At 38.9% G+C, this 16,112-nt stretch overlaps 1 protein-coding gene across 4 annotated transcripts in view; it reads right to left on the reverse strand.

The window, feature by feature from the left end:
• LOC130707487 (cyclin-Y-like protein 1) overlaps positions 1-16,112 on the reverse strand; it is a 184,873-nt gene that overhangs the window by 151,032 nt on the left and 17,729 nt on the right. For all 4 annotated transcript variants that reach the window (XM_057542117.1, XM_057542106.1, XM_057542102.1 and 1 more), the window contains exon 2: positions 9,249-9,365. In XM_057542117.1, the coding sequence (XP_057398100.1) occupies positions 9,249-9,365 (117 nt within the window). The remainder of the gene's footprint in view (positions 1-9,248; positions 9,366-16,112) is intronic.

Consider the following 16,112-nt stretch of genomic DNA (forward strand, 5'->3'; position numbering starts at 1 on the left):
CATAAGGATTAACAAAAAAAAATAAAAATCCAACTAAAGCACATAGTACATAGCCTAATGCACACTGAGCTCTCACGAATAAGTGTTATTACTCCTACCCTCAAAATCTTTGCTATTCATTTTAAGACTATTCAGGCTTTCATACCAACAAAGCATGACAAAAAAAACCCCAAAAAAGTCACCATCTGGCAGTGCAGTACCTGTACACGAAATAAGTCTTCGTGGCACCTTAAGTATATTCCCAACAGCTTAATGTCAAGACAGAGCTCACGAAAACAGTGCTCTTTGCTATTGCTTACATTATACCTTGAGAGTTTTGTTTAATACTCTGCATTAATGAGGGAGCTTCTTAGGATAATATTACAACAGAGAGTGCAAGAAATACCAGTGAGGTCAATGCAGTTCTATTAACTGTCATCTAACAGAGAAATATTTTCCTTGAATACCATTAAAGCTTTCTCCTTTTCTTTGTTCTCCTTTTTGAAGGCAGTAGGAACCCAAATTTCCCTACCAATAATTTCTGTTTTCAACTTGGTAGCATAATGATATTAGACTTGGGGGAAAAAAAATTCACCTTGGCAATGTCTTCTTCAGAGGTTTTTACAAAAGATATTTTGCTAGGATAAATTGCACTAAGCAGGTTCTTTAAGTAAGCAAAAACAAATCTGTTTGTTAATAAATGGGCTGAGTAGTTTTTGTATTTTTTAAAGAGAATCTACCTGGAAAAATGCTACAGCCTTTAAATGAACATTTTATTAAAATGGAAGATATGAAACAGAAGGGTAATTAGATAAGTAAGTTGCTCTTTGCTGCTTCTGCTGATAGGGTAAACCCAGAAGACTCTCAGAGTTCCACAAGCTGGAGTTGCAGCAAAACAGTTCTGGGATAATTTTTCTTTATAACCTGGGGGCTCAAGACAACTGATTGGAGAGATGTAATGGCAGCTAAATGAATAAATGCATAATCTGTGCTCTGTCTCATATGTATGTATATATGTGTACACACACACACACACACACAATGCCTTCTCCAAACTAAAAAGTAGAAATAGGAAGTGTACACTATGGATGATGATAAGATAGCTCAGAATAAATAGGGTCTCTGCACAAAGAATCCTCTACTGCGGAGGGATCCTCTATACTCCTATCATTTTTTCCACTCAAAGATTCCCTAAATATGAGGTAGGTCTTATTAATCGATGAGAGAGAGCAAAAGATGAGGGCCTTCCCTTCTACACAGACTGGCAATGCTCGATGGATTTTAAATGATTTGGCAAGCCAAAAGATTTAAGCAGGGCATAGATGGCATGAGCCTTTTAAGGTACTAGAGAACCAAGAAATGAAAATGAAAGATCATTCTAGATCTTCATACTTTTTCAGGTTAATTTCTTTCCCAGGGACCTATCTAGAAACAGACACTAACTCAGCTTGACCAAAATGAACGGACCTGAATGCATTGTTCTATGCAGTATCTTTTTTTTTAATTAATTAATTAATTAATTTTATTTTTGGCTGCGTTGGGTCTTCGTTGCTGCGTGTGGGATTTCTCTAGTTGCGGTGAGCAGGGGCTTCTCTTGTTGTGGAGCACAGGCTCTAGGCACCTGGGCTTCAGTAGTTGTGGCACATGGGCTCAGTAGTTGTGGCTCACAGGCTCTAGAGCACAGGCTCAGTAGTTGTGGTGCACAGGCTTAGTTGTTCCATGGCATGTGGGACCTTCCCGGACCAGGCCTCAAACCTGTGTCCCCTGCACTGGCAGGCAGATTCTTAACCACTGTGCCACCAGGCAAGTCCCTCTATGCAGTATCTTTAACCTTGCCATTCTCACCTCCACAGCTCCTGATACACAATGCCTTCTCCAACTCACTCTATGCGCAATATTCTAGCTGCTCAGTTATCCTGTAAAGACCTTTCCCGGGCCGATCCCCACCATTATCTGTATCTGCAGTGGCCTCATTAAACTCCAGGTGAAAAGTCTGGTTTCCCCATTCAGAATCCTAAGGAAAAGCCCCTTCCTTAGGAACGCCATTTATGCATGTATCTTAGGCACAAACCCCTTGTTAAGCCCACAAGTTCTGCTGCTTCCTGGGAGTGCCAGCACTGTTTCCCATTTTCTCCACCCTTAAATGAATATTTCGGGCCACTACTGGCCTGCTATACTGAGATGGTGGGCAATCGACCCACAGCTGGAGCAGGAAAGACCCCTTTATGGGCCAAGCCTGCAACATGGCTTGATAGAGCTACAGGAGGAGCCTGAGAATATGACATACCTGACTTTCATCTCACTCCCACTGATATGCAATGGGACCTTGGGTAACTTACTAAAACTCTCTGAACCTGGAGTTCTTCATCTGATTAATGAGAATCTGACACCCAGGGTCCCACTATTTTCCTCACAGTGAGTATTAAGGTGATAATAAAACCGTAATATCCTGTGCCTTTCCACACTGAATAACATTTCAAATGCTGATTCCCAACCACTGCTTTGACTTTACCCTGAACAGGAAGACTCACGATTATACCATATCTTGTAAATTGCCAGCCTAGAATCTTCACCCTTCTATTTTTTAGACTTTTAAAAAGTGGAGGAAAATATTGAGCACCTCTGGAATAGAAACTTACTTTAAAGATGTCAAATCAGGTATGAAAGGTAAATACGGTTATCGACAAAACACATAACATAGTTATGTGTTTTGTTTGTTTTAATGACTCATTTTCCCCCAAAGGAAGTATTCAGAAGGCACTTAAAATTATATAAACTCGCTCTTGTCCTTTCCCACTTATGGCAATGTTTTTATTTTAAAAATCTAACAACAAAACTTCAAATATATCTGACCAGGAGGTATGTACCTCCTGCTTTTCTAGAAAGATGCAAAGCATCCAAAGAATTATTCAGTTAAGACAAAATTGACAAAGTAGCACAATTCACTCGCCATGTCTATCGAATCATAGTTCTTATTGTATTTTCAAACTTATGGATACAGTTAGCAGCAGCAGTAATAATTATAAGTATCTTTGTGTCATATATTGGTACTATGTTTCTAGAGACATTATATCATTTTTAACAAAACTTATAGAATTTTAGAATAGAAGAGATGAGAAAGAAAGTAGTCTAACTGCTCTCCGGCACATACGGAAATGAAGGCAGAGTTGAATGGACTTGCTTAAAATCACAATGCAAGGTTGTGGAAAATCAGAATTAAAAGCCAAAACACAATGTTTTGCCAGACACATGGGAGAAGCTCACTTAATATTTATGGAGGTGTGCTAAAACTTATTTCTCTCCTCTGATTTTTTTTCCACGATGGTCTGATATCAATGTCACCTCAGTAAAATTTAATGTACCTATGAGGTTAGTAGAATTCTTATATTTCTTCTTGCACGTTTGAAAAGGTGTGTGATTTGTCCATTTTCTTTGGTAGACAAAGGATTAAGTTCCATATTTATAAATAAATAGGTTGAAGCAAGTGAGTCCTAGAGGTCATATACCTTGCCCCAGGTCCAGGAGGAGACAGAGCCAGGGCTTGAATCTAGCTCCACCTGACCTTAAAGCTTGACCCCTACCGTCTCCAGCAACAATAGCTAACCTTGATCTGGTCCTTGCTCTGGGTCACATGGTATGCTGAGCACCTAACCTGCAGTATCTTATTGGCTATTCACAACAACATTTTATTTGCAAATACTATTATTGCCACTACCATTTTGCAAATGATGAAAGTGATGATTAGAAAGGTTAAGTAACCATCTTTTTAAAGGCGAAGTGAAAAGCACAATTTCTTGGCATGAAATAACTAAACCAGTCCGCCAGGCTGCCTGGATTCATCTGTACTATGGCATGCAGGCTGGCCTGGCTGGGGAATATAATATTGCACACAAATGTGCATCTCTTGCTCTCATGTGCAAGAGTCAAAGAAAAATACTTGAGTTGCCAAGGTGAAACCCATCACGCCAATAAAGAGCAAAAAGCCTTTCTTCAATCTTTTGATCCGTGAATTCTATACATAAATAAAATAATTATTGCTTTCATAAAATATCTGTTTGCCACTGACAGAAAACAGAACCGGTATGTCCTACAATAGCCTTTAAACAACTAAGGAGAAAGATCAAAATAAAAATAAATCTTGACCAGATTTATAGGTGCACGCTGATTAGTTCTTGTTTTTTCCTTCACATAAACAATACCTGAAAACAATGAGAAGGGAATGTTGAGACTAGGTATCTTGTAACAGATGGGTTTTCTCTGACTTACAGTATGGTATCATGCCGAAAAAATAATGCTGGCCCATCATTCGTGAGGCTTGGCAGAAAGTAGAGCCCAGAAAAAGCGAAGGGGAGGGCTTCCCTGGTGGCGCAGTGGTTGAGAATCTGCCTGCTAATGCAGGGGACACGGGTTCGAGCCCTGGTCTGGGAGGATCCCACATGCCGCGGAGCGGCTGGGCCCGTGAGCCACAATTGCTGAGCCTGCGCGTCTGGAGCCTGTGCCCCGCGACGGGAGGGGCCGCGATAGAGAAAGGGCCGCGCACCGCGATGAAGAGCGGTCCCCGCACCGCGATGAAGAGTGGCCCCCGCTTGCCGCAACTGGAGAAAGCCCTCGCACGAACCGAAGACCCAACCAACACAGCCAAAAATAAATAAATAAATAAATAAATAAATAAGAAAATCCTTTAAAAAAAAAAAAAAAAGCGAAGGGGATTTTTCAGGATGCGGAATGGTGCAACCACTTGGATTTGAACTAAGTACCATTTTTTTTAACTGTACTTCTCACAGTTTTATGTTGTTGCATTTTGTTGTTTTCCCCACACAACTGTTTCTTTGCTTCCACTGGTAACAATTTTTTGATTCAAAAATTCTAATATTAAAACCAAACATCGCTCATCTGGATATGATCCTGGTGCTGACTAATGAGAAGCCACGTCTTATAGGAATTTAATAACACACACTGTGATGTAACTGGAGTTGTTTACCCGCTAAGCCACCACTTCCATTTTGTACCTCACATCCTTAGTAGAAATGCCAGTCAGTAAAACCAAGACATTATTTTTAAAAGAGTAAAAGTCTCATCTTTCTATAAACGCCCTTTTTAATGAAAACATCTTCATTTCCCTCAAGCAGCATTTTATCGAAGATGCACATGGCTAGGTGAATAAAAATACCTGTGAAAGGAAAGAAGATTCCCATCAAAGCTGTTGAAATCTGATTTCATTTCAGATTCTGGAACTCATGTTGTTTTCTGTTTAAATAGATTTGGTCTGTCAATTTCCCGACCTGCTGTACCATCAGCCTGTATGGACTGCTGTGGCCGACACGGGGGTTGTAGAGACAAATATTATTACGGACCGGTAATCGAATTGAACAGGTTTACACTGGAATAGATTTACAACATCATGATCTCTGACATACTGCATGGGACTGAAACCCCTCTCCATCCATAAAGATACATTTAAGACAGTATCATTCTCTCCAGGCTGAGAAGGTAAGCCTTGAGCCAAGGAGATGGCCAAACGTAACTGTGCATTTATATGCAGGGTGTAATGCAATATTTCACTGTATTTTTTTAAGGACACAAGAAAAAGAGTATTCCATATTTACTCATAACTATCATCTCCTTTCTATTTGGGGGAAGGGGCTTAGAGATATTTTTCCACCAAAGTGGGCACGAGGAAGTAAAGGAAAATAAATTATTTTTTGAGTATATCAGCAACAGCAGCAATTCCCTTGAAAACAGTCCCTCTAAAGGCTTGATAACAGCAACTGAAGAGGTGTGAATTATAGATAAGCACCCGTCCTATTTACTTTCACCAACAATGTTTAATTAAACGCAGTTCACACCTTTTCAGTCACTCTAACCACCCTTCAAGATTGTTCCTGCTTGAAAACACAATGGGGAAAATTATTTAGGGGAAAATATGTTTTCTACTTCCTCCTTAAACCTGGAAGGGCAAATAGGTGAGTACACTGTAGCAGCAAAATCAAACTGATCAAAACAATCCTATTTCCCTGGACATGGAGGCGTATCTCCATGTATTTTAGTTTTTGACAATAAAATCCAAATCTAGGACACACCCATTCAAAGTGTTAATTGATACATTACTTTTATAACATTTTTAAAACATTGATTTGCTTTTGGAAAATAACGATTCCTCAAGTCCAAACTCTAAATTAAGCCTTTTCGAATGAGTGTTAAGTTTGGTTTGAGTCTCTACAGCTCAACTAAGTGGCAATATAAAGATAATTAAGACCAAAAATATGATTGTCAATCACTTGTTACACTCTGAAATATGTTTTGTTTGCTACTCTGCTATGGGGTTTAAGGCAATTACTAAGGTAATGTTTCCACCACAAGAAAGTCAGCTATCACCACTGTCCTAACTCAGAGGAAAACTCTTTGTCATATGGGTTGGGCAGTTATCATTGGATTATTATTCATATGTTTTCCTTTGTTAAAATTGTTATCCTTTTAGTATCTTCCACATAAGCTTTCTTCTAGCAAGAGGAACCACGTCTGTCGTTTTCACTGCGGCATCACTGGAGCCTAGGATAGTGCTTGGCACGTGAGAGGAACTTAATAAATATTTAGGAAATGGATTATAAATGCAAAACATGCTCACTGTGGAAAAATCCGAACAGTGCCAAAAGCTATAGAGTAAACAAGAAAAGTACTCCCTACCCTGACTTTCTTTCACTAGTGTTAACACTGGTACCAATCTTTATCCTTCCTTCTGTTTCTCCATGCATATACCATCATAATGTGTGTGTATTAATATAAATTATTACAGTACAAATTTGTATAATTTTTTTAATATAAATGCAATATAAGCATATTTTATATAAAATATATTTATATGTAAATTGAATCATCCTACTAGGCAATTTGTTTTCTTTTTTTAATTATTGAATTAAAGTTGATTTACAATGTTGTGTTAGTTTCAGGTGTACAGCAAAGTGATTCAGTTGTATATATATATACATATATATGTATATATATATGTATATATATATATATATATATACACACACACACATATATATATATCTTTTTTAGATTCTTTTCTATTATAGGCTATTACAAGATATTGAATATAGTTCCCTGTGCTATAGAGTAGGTCCTTGTTGTTTATCTATTTTATATATAGTAGTGTGTATCTGTTAATCTCAAACTCCTAATTTATCCCTCCCCCCTCAATTTCCCCTTTGGTAACCGCAGGTTAGTTTTCTGTGTCTGTGAGTCTGTTTCTGTTTTGTAAATAAGTTCATTTGTGTCATTTTATTAGATTCCACACATAAGTGATATATCATATGATTTTTGTCTTTCTCTCTCTGACTTACTTCACTTAGTATGATAATCTCTAGGTCCATCCATGTTGCTGCAGGCAATCTGTTTTCTATTTTATTTTTATACTTGGCAAAATATCTTGGTCCTCTTTCCATAAGGCTTTAATGATAAAGTTACACGCTTGTTTACAATTATTTTTCAACTTGAGGATGAGAAGACTTTGGGAGAATCTTCTTAGTTCCTAGTCAGTGGAGGAGTTAATTCTTAGTGGACAAGAGAAAAATAGCATGAATTCCACGTACCCAAATATAATCTGATTCATTCATCTTCCTATGACATTGTTCACAGTTAAAATCTTGGAATAAGAACAAGCCAGGAAAAATTATGAGATCTGGTGATGCCATACCTAATTGAAGCTCTGGTTCATTCATGAGGAATAAATACTTGGATCTACTTGGATTCAGAAGTTAAAAAAGAGGTGATCTCGGGACTACCCTGGTGGTGCAGTGGTTAGGAATCCGCCTGCCAGTTCAGGAAACACGGGTTCCAGCCCTGGTCCGGGAAGATCCCACATGCCGCGGAGCAACTAAGCCCGTGCGCCACAACTACTGAAGCCCATGTGCCTAGGGCCTGTGCTCCACAACAAGAGAAGCCACCACAATGAGAGGCCCGCGCACCACGGCGAGGAGTGGCCCCGGCTCCCCGCGACTAGAGAAAACCCACGCACAGCAATGAAGACCCAATGCAGCCAAAAATAAATAAATAAATAAATTTACTAAAAAAAAAAAAATAGCCTATAAAAAAATAGGTGATCTCCAGTAACAACAAATTATACAAACTCATAAGGCTGACCCCAGGAACAAGGTACAGTCTATGACTCAACAGAAACAGTACATTTAAATATTTAATTTACCTCATATTCTTTCAAACTTCAATGACCATATTTCCATTTTGTTACTGTATAAAATTATCATATTTATTTTAAACTCTGGCAAATTTTCTGAAGAGAAGGAAACAGTAAAACCTAAATGCAGTATATAAAATGCACATCTACAAAGCACATACATATACAGAAATATATTAAAAACAAACCAAAAACTAAACCTAGGCCTCCCACAGAGAAGAACAATTTTTCTCCATCTCCAAGCTAAAATGTTAGTTTCACTAGACATACTGAAATATACAAAGATTTCAGGAACTTTGATTTGGGTGGGAGACTTGAGTGAATTCTAGAATCTATTTGGGTTCAGTTCCTGGCTCTGCCCTCATCTGCTGTGTGAACTTAGGCAACTCGTTTAGCACGGAATACATGCTCATTGTTATTATTTTGTGTCTGTTGTTGTTATCCCCAACTGAAAGCAACAATTTTAATACCATTGTTACAAACTCTTTATAATAGAATTTAAGTCCCAAAGAAAAGACTAGAGAAGAATAAAGAGTGCTTTAAACCTAAGATGAATTTTTAAAAAAGAAAGAAAACGGTACCCATATGAAGTGATGGATGTGTTAATTACCTTGATTGTGGCAATTATTTCACAATATATATTAATGAAATACAGGTCATCTACCTTAAAAATACGCAATTTTTATTTGTCAGTTATACCTCAGTAAAGATGGGGTGATCTCTCTGTAGACCTAGTAGTGTAAAGAAAGCAAAAAGACAATGACAGTAGCCTCTTGGCTACCCTTCATCCTTTGCCTTCTGCAAATTGTAAAGATGGAAAGAACCCGAACTGCCAAGCATACCTGGTGGGTTTAGCTACACATCAGATGTGTCCTACCTTGTCCCTTCCTGTTGATGTCAAGCAGTTAGCCACGAGAGATCAGCAAGTCCGGGTATAAAGGAGGAGTATTCTGCTATCAGATTCAGGATACTTACTGTGACCCCAGAGTTGCCTGGTTTCTCTAATATTTTTGTAATTCCCTGTGCATCCCACACCCCCAGCCTAAAGTACAGGAGCACTAGCACACAGCCTTACCTTCTTTGAGCATGCCCACTTTTAAACACTTCATGAAGCGGCAAGCCTGGCAGGATTTACGTCTGCGCTTTGTGATTTCACATTCATTCGTGGCAGGGCAGCTATATTCTATATTACCTAAAACACAGAGTTTAAGAAAAGAAGCTGTTAGATTTGCAAGACCCAGGCAACCCTAGCATCCCCAAGGCAACACCAACTCTGCTACTCCTGCCGTCCTCCCTCAAAAAAAAGTCAACGGCAGTCATGAGGATGTCACAAATATGAAGCCAGATGCTCGCTATAACCGCTGAAGATGCATCAAATAATGAGAAGATATATGGTGAAGCTCTTCAAAAGATTAAGCTTAAAATCAGCCTTTAAAATTATGCTTCATCCACTCATACAAAGTAGCGGTCTTCCAGAATTTGAGGATCCGAAAGAAATTTCCCAGCGGATTATTTCCATAAAAACACCAACATCAAAACCGTATTACAGTACCATCCATCCTGGACTTCTTTTGGTTACTAATGCCCTGATGCATCAGACTTTTTGTCTCTCTGACACTGAACAGTACAAATCTCAACGTGAAAAATGGTCAGCAGGCTAATTTGGGACTGCGCAGTAAGCTCCTTGAGGGCAGGGACTGAAGTTACATGGTTCTCGCTTCATCACTTACCAGAGCCTTACAATACAATTTTACTCTTGGAAAATGTTTACTGATGATGATGATCACCATCATCACCACCATCATCACCATCACCACCGTCATCATCACCATCACCACCATCATCACTATCTTCATTACAACCATCATCATCACCATCTTCATTACAACCATCATGACCACCATCATCACCATCATCATCATCATGTTTATTCAATTACTTGCATAATGAATTCCAAACACTCAAGCTGCATGGAAGTGCTATAAATCAAAATAAACTGCTATGAAATTATATTTTTAATATTACAGTCTACATCATTTACGTTAGTAACAACACATTTGAAGTGATAAGGATGTCGCCAGAAGATCCAAACTTTAACTTGCAATTTTTCAATTAGTGCCAAAGACTATGTGTGGGAAGTGCTCTGGGGCTGCCTACAGCTTTGTAGAGAAGCTGCCTTTAAAATAAAGCCTCTCTCCCCTATCAGCTCTGTCACATAGTGCTTGAAGGTCTTTCGTTACTTCCTAACCCTTTCCCCTTGTGATTAAGTGCATTAGTATCTTAATGAAAATGCATTCTGTTTATTGCCCTCTTGGGAAGGGGGAGGTCATCACACCAAATGCATAAATTGTCATCAGAGACGGTCCGAGCATAATTGCAATTTTGCTGCTCCATGTTTGCAATACCCAGGGTCCATCCAAGTCCCCTGAAACATGCACAGATTCTAGTAATTAGCATAGAGTCTGCCTGGGACCACAGCATTGATGAAATATTTCAGAGTTAATCACACTTTGTAAACACTGATTTATATTGACTACCTTTCTCCAGACTGATGTCTCCTCATTAAATATCACATTAGGGCTTCCCTGGTGGCGCAGTGGTTGAGAATCTGCCTGCTAATGCAGGAGACACGGGTTCGAGCCCTGGTCTGGGAAGATCCCACATGCCACGGAGCAACTGGGCCCGTGAGCCACAGCTGCTGAGCCTGCGCGTCTGGAGCCTGTGCCCCGCGACGGGAGGGGCCGCGATAGTGAAAGGCCCGCGCACCGCGATGAAGAGCGGTCCCCGCACCGCGATGAAGAGTGGCCCCCACTTGCCGCAACTAGAGAAAGCCCTCGCACAAACCGAAGACCCAGCACAGCCAAAAATAAATAAATAAATAAATAAATAAATAAATAAATAAATAAAAAAAAATATCACATTAGTGGATTGCAGGATTGTACAAAGACTCAACTACTCAGCAACTGCTAATTCAACAGGAAGTAATACCTAACCACTCTTAACTACGGAGAACTGGTTAAGTATGCATGGCTTCAAAAAAAAAAAAAAAAAAGCCTGTGCATTATAACTTAAGATAATCCTATCAAAATTGACTAAATTAGCATTCTAATTCAGGGTATTTATAATAATAAAAGCACCTACTTTTTAACATAATAGGTGAAATATTAAGAGTAATATTAATTGCATCAACAGAAGCACACACCATCACCTTCCTCAGAGATATTATTGTGTTACTGTATTATTACACTCACAGAAAACCAAGGATAAGTCAAAGGAACCAAACTGGCTGGGTCACGGCTGAGAATAAAAGGATTTAGAATCTGAACTTTAGATGAATGATTTTTCACTGCGATTTTCACTGAAAATTTATTTTGCATCAAGAGAGTATTGCTAGTCATTTTCTAGGGGTTAATTAGTATTCGACTACCAGATCCTTCCACTCTACATGGCTCTCCTTATACTTATGTAAAAAGAAACCCAAGCCTCTGCTTTCTCAGGAAGAGTGGAACAATAACTAGTTAGAAAGAGAAAAAAAAAATGTTTTCCGAACAGCATTACTTCCCTTTTTTTGTTCCTCAAAAGTCAATACGAAGTCATCATTTGTTCACTTTCTAGTATCAAGGCATGAGCACAAGTTCCCCTGCCCCATCCCTTTTAACCCAGTGCTGGAAACTTCTACTGGGATGACCCAGCATCACACACACACAAAATAATCACCTTCCTTTTCAAACCAGTTCCTCTTCTTCTTTGAACATTATATCCTCATCCTTCGCAACAAGGCCCTTCTGACAGGCCCCTAAATGAGGCCTGTGTGAGCTCACACCTGAACTATGGTAGTTATCGCCTAACTGGGCATTTTGCCTCCGTCCCGTCCCCCTCTAATCCACACTGCATACCACGATCATATTCCTCTTCCTATGACGGCTTTGATCATGTCGTTAAATCAACTTTAAAAAAAATCAATAGATTCCTATGGCCTCTGGAATAAACATAAAATATTCACCTAGCCCACAAAATCCCTGCCCCATGTGACTCTCATCCACTTTTCCAGCAACATTACAATGATTACCTTATATGAACTTCCTGATGCACCAATTTGATTTATTCAGTTTTTGCTGTGTCCTTCAGACGTCCCTCTGAGGATGATCTATCTTTGCCCCTCTTTTCTTCTTAAAATTACTTCCAAGGCTCAACGTTCAACTCAAATTCCATTCAAATCTTTCATGAAAACGTCTCAAACCACCCTAGCAGAAAATGATTTCTTGGTTCTCATATCTTTTCGGGTACTCTCATCATATACAGACGTGCCAGATTCTTTTATACCTTTTCACGTGCATATTATCCATGAGATGGTCAGATCCTGGAGGCAAGGATTATTGCTTATGCGGAATAGAAATCCTCCACCCAAAAGTAGTATATAAGTAAAATAATACATTTTAAATTACGTGATATTTTTTGGTGTCTCAAGGTCATTTTTCTGAACATCAATTATGATGCTGTCACATAGTACTGTCCGCAAGGTCAGGTGAGCTAGATGGCCCATTAGGAAGCAAAATGAAGAACACAAGGAAAACCAGTCCACAAATCAAATTAAAAAGAAAAAAAAGTAGAAGAAAATCTAGTTAATTTTTCAAAACCTTACAAAAATACCTTTGACAAAAATGGAAATCCATGGCAAAACCAGGAGAGCTTATCAAGGAGAAAATAGAAAAATACAAAGGTTTCTGGGGAGTTAAGTGTGAAAAGAGAAAAAAAAAACAAAACAAAACTGTAAGAAGTTTTAAAGGAAATAAAAGTACATCTTGATATAAATAAGAATAAAAGTAATATAAAATATGAAAATACAGATGGGTGGCACTAAAAGAGCTATTTAATGTTTATCTTATCATAACACTTACTATCATTTACAAAATGGGTGCCCTAAGAATTGGGGCCATGTTGCAGAAAACACTCAGGAGTGATTCAATTATAGCAGCTGAATCTATAGACGCCCCTTCTCTGAATGACTGTCTAAAGATTTTTATATTTCTTCAGAAACAGAAGGGAAATTGTCAAATTGCCATATGAGAGTTTTAGATCACATATAAAGAAGGATTCCAGTTTCCTTTCTAACCACTACATTCTATAATTCTTCAATGACAAAGAGATACGTAAAGGCAGAAGAATTTTTAATAGTGACTTAGGATGAGTTCTTGAGGGCAGAGTTCTGTCTCATTTATAGCTGAATCCTCAACGCTTATCAATAAGCCTACCATTTTGTACACGTGCAGGGCTGGGAAAGAAAGAGCAAGTCCCTGCCTCTTAAGGAATCTACAGTTTTACAGAGGAGACAAGACATGTCAACAAATCACAATACAACTGAGTGTGCAGTGCAACGGTTCTGGATTCAAGTCAGCACCAGACACCCGTGTACACGGATGCATCCCCACAGCTGCTGAGGGTGTGCTTTGGAAAGTCAGTGAATTCTTCACACAGGAGCAAATGATTGAACTGTGCTGTAAAAAATGAATAAATGACTACATTGGGGTAAAGGAATCTTCCCCAAGCTATAGAAAAAAACACCACATTCTTATAAAAATTTCGCTGTGAATGGAAAGAAAATACACTGGTCCTGAGTATTTTCATAAATGATAGATTTTCAGCTAAGCATATAGACATGGTTTACGATGAATCTGACATCCTTCTGCCAAATGTTCTGTTTCAATAAATTTGTCTTGACATATATGGAAGATAACCTTGATTTCACTAAGTAACACTGGTTTATACCTTGAAAAACAAATCAACATCATTCTAAAGAACTTCTTGGCTGGAGGAAAACCTCTCTAATTTCCAAGCCCTCCCACTGAGTTCCTTAGTTCATTGTTGTTGGCTGTGATCACCCACCCAACAGTCTTTGATTCATGTCAGAGTCTACAAAGATTCTGCCCTTGAAAAACCTTCCCTGGTGCTTTTTCTATTCAATGAAGAGAGCATTTTATCCTAAAAATATGCTGCCCCAAGCACCTAGGCAACACTGTTACATCTATTTTGATAATGGCTCTAAGACACTCTCCCAATAGACCCTATGATCTCGATGGGGCACTTGTTTTCCTTCGATTCACCAAGAGGAAACAAGGCAAAAATATTTCCAGTAGCAACTGCCGGCTTCTGGAATGTTAACACTGGACAGTCATTCAGGGGAATGCAGAAGTTATTGTTCACAGCCTAGAATTCTCATTTCAGACACGGAGTTTTCTTGGATTATAGCTCGCTATTTTCTGGGCCACGTTTGTTATAAGGCACCAGGGACTGAATTGGGCAGCCGTGGATGACACGACTGGAATTTTCCCAGTTTTGTCAATAGCTGGGGAAATAAGCTCAGCTTCAGAGGGAACCAGATCCACGTGGAAGCTCTGGGTTTTTTAACCAGGCTGACAATCATGATAGAGCAAGTTATAATATCTCTTGGCGTCTTTTCAGAAGGTCCTGGGCTCTGATGACTGACTGCAGAGTCTTCTGTACAATCAGTTTGAGGGCAATATAATCCTCTCACTTACTGCTTAATAGAATCTTGCAGCTAGCTGGTGGATAGACTAACAGGGTGTATGTAAAACTTCAGCCTGGAGCGCCAGTGGATAATTTGTATATTCCTTTCAGTCACTTAATGGACTTTTACAGTTTAGCAGTGAAAGGGCTGAATGATGTAAATTAGCACGGCATCTCAAAATAAAAATATATGTCAAGGGCTTCCCTGGTGGCGCAGTGGTTGAGAATCCGCCTGCCAATGCAGGGGACACGGGTTCGAGCCCTGGTCTGGGAGGATCCCACATGCCACGGAGCAACTAGGCCCGTGAGCCACAATTACTGAGCCTGCGCATCTGGAGCCTGTGCTCCGCAACAAGAGAGGCCACGATAGTGAGAGGCCCGCGCACCGCGATGAAGAGTGGCCCCCGCTTGCCACAACTAGAGAAAGCCCTCGCACAGAAACGAAGACCCAACACAGCCATAAATAAATAAATAAATAAATAAATATTTTAAAAATATATATATATATGTCAAATCTTTACTTCTGACTCACATCTCTTGCACATAGTAATGAAGCATTGGACTTTATGTAGTTCCCAAGAGCTGTCCTCTTTTTCATACATACAGACATCATAATTTTAAAGCCAATTTGAAAGCATCTGTCTATTTCCCCCAATTGTTTTAATTTTATTAACAGAACCAAATGGCTTGGGATGACCCAAGGGCACTCCAAGTGGGGTTTATCCAATTGTTTTCCAACATGAAGTGATTTAAAAATAATGGGATTCGCCTCAGTACACAATTACAGAGCATTAAAAACATGAAGGCAGTAATCTGTAGTATTTTTGTTTTAAGTGTCCAAAAGCAGGAAAAAGAAAGAAGGAAAACCCTCTCTTTACTGTATGGTAGTAAAGGTTTTTCCATACAGTGATACAACTTCCCTTTCTTTCCTTTTCTTCTCTTTTTTGTGTTTAAAGCTCCTTTGTTTCTAGCTCCTTTCTCCTCATTCTACCTGAAATAGAAAATAACAGTATCTATAGCCGGGATTATATAATGTGAGATAATAACTCATTACATACCTGTGGCAAAAAAAAGTCATAATTCTATCAATGCATATTTAAGTAAAGGATGCTATTTTATTTTCAAAGAACGCACCCAAAGTTAGACTTCAAAATAAGTTACTTAGGGACGCTATATCTCTTCCCAGAAGAATGCTCTGAATACTTTTTGAAACTTCTTTCAAACTGCCACTAGAGTTATTTCAAAGCTATAAAGCAGACAGGGGAAGGAATCAAATGACACTTTGCTCATACTCACCCAAAATATTTGACTGGCCAAATACAAGACACGATGCCGAACGACGGTTGTCTATTACGAAATGTTAAATCTCCCCTCAAAGGTCCAAGAACTGCCATCACTGAAGATATTTCAAGAA

The sequence above is a fragment of the Balaenoptera acutorostrata genome, chromosome 1 (assembly GCF_949987535.1).
Source record: "Balaenoptera acutorostrata chromosome 1, mBalAcu1.1, whole genome shotgun sequence".
Classification (NCBI taxonomy): domain Eukaryota; kingdom Metazoa; phylum Chordata; class Mammalia; order Artiodactyla; family Balaenopteridae; genus Balaenoptera; species Balaenoptera acutorostrata.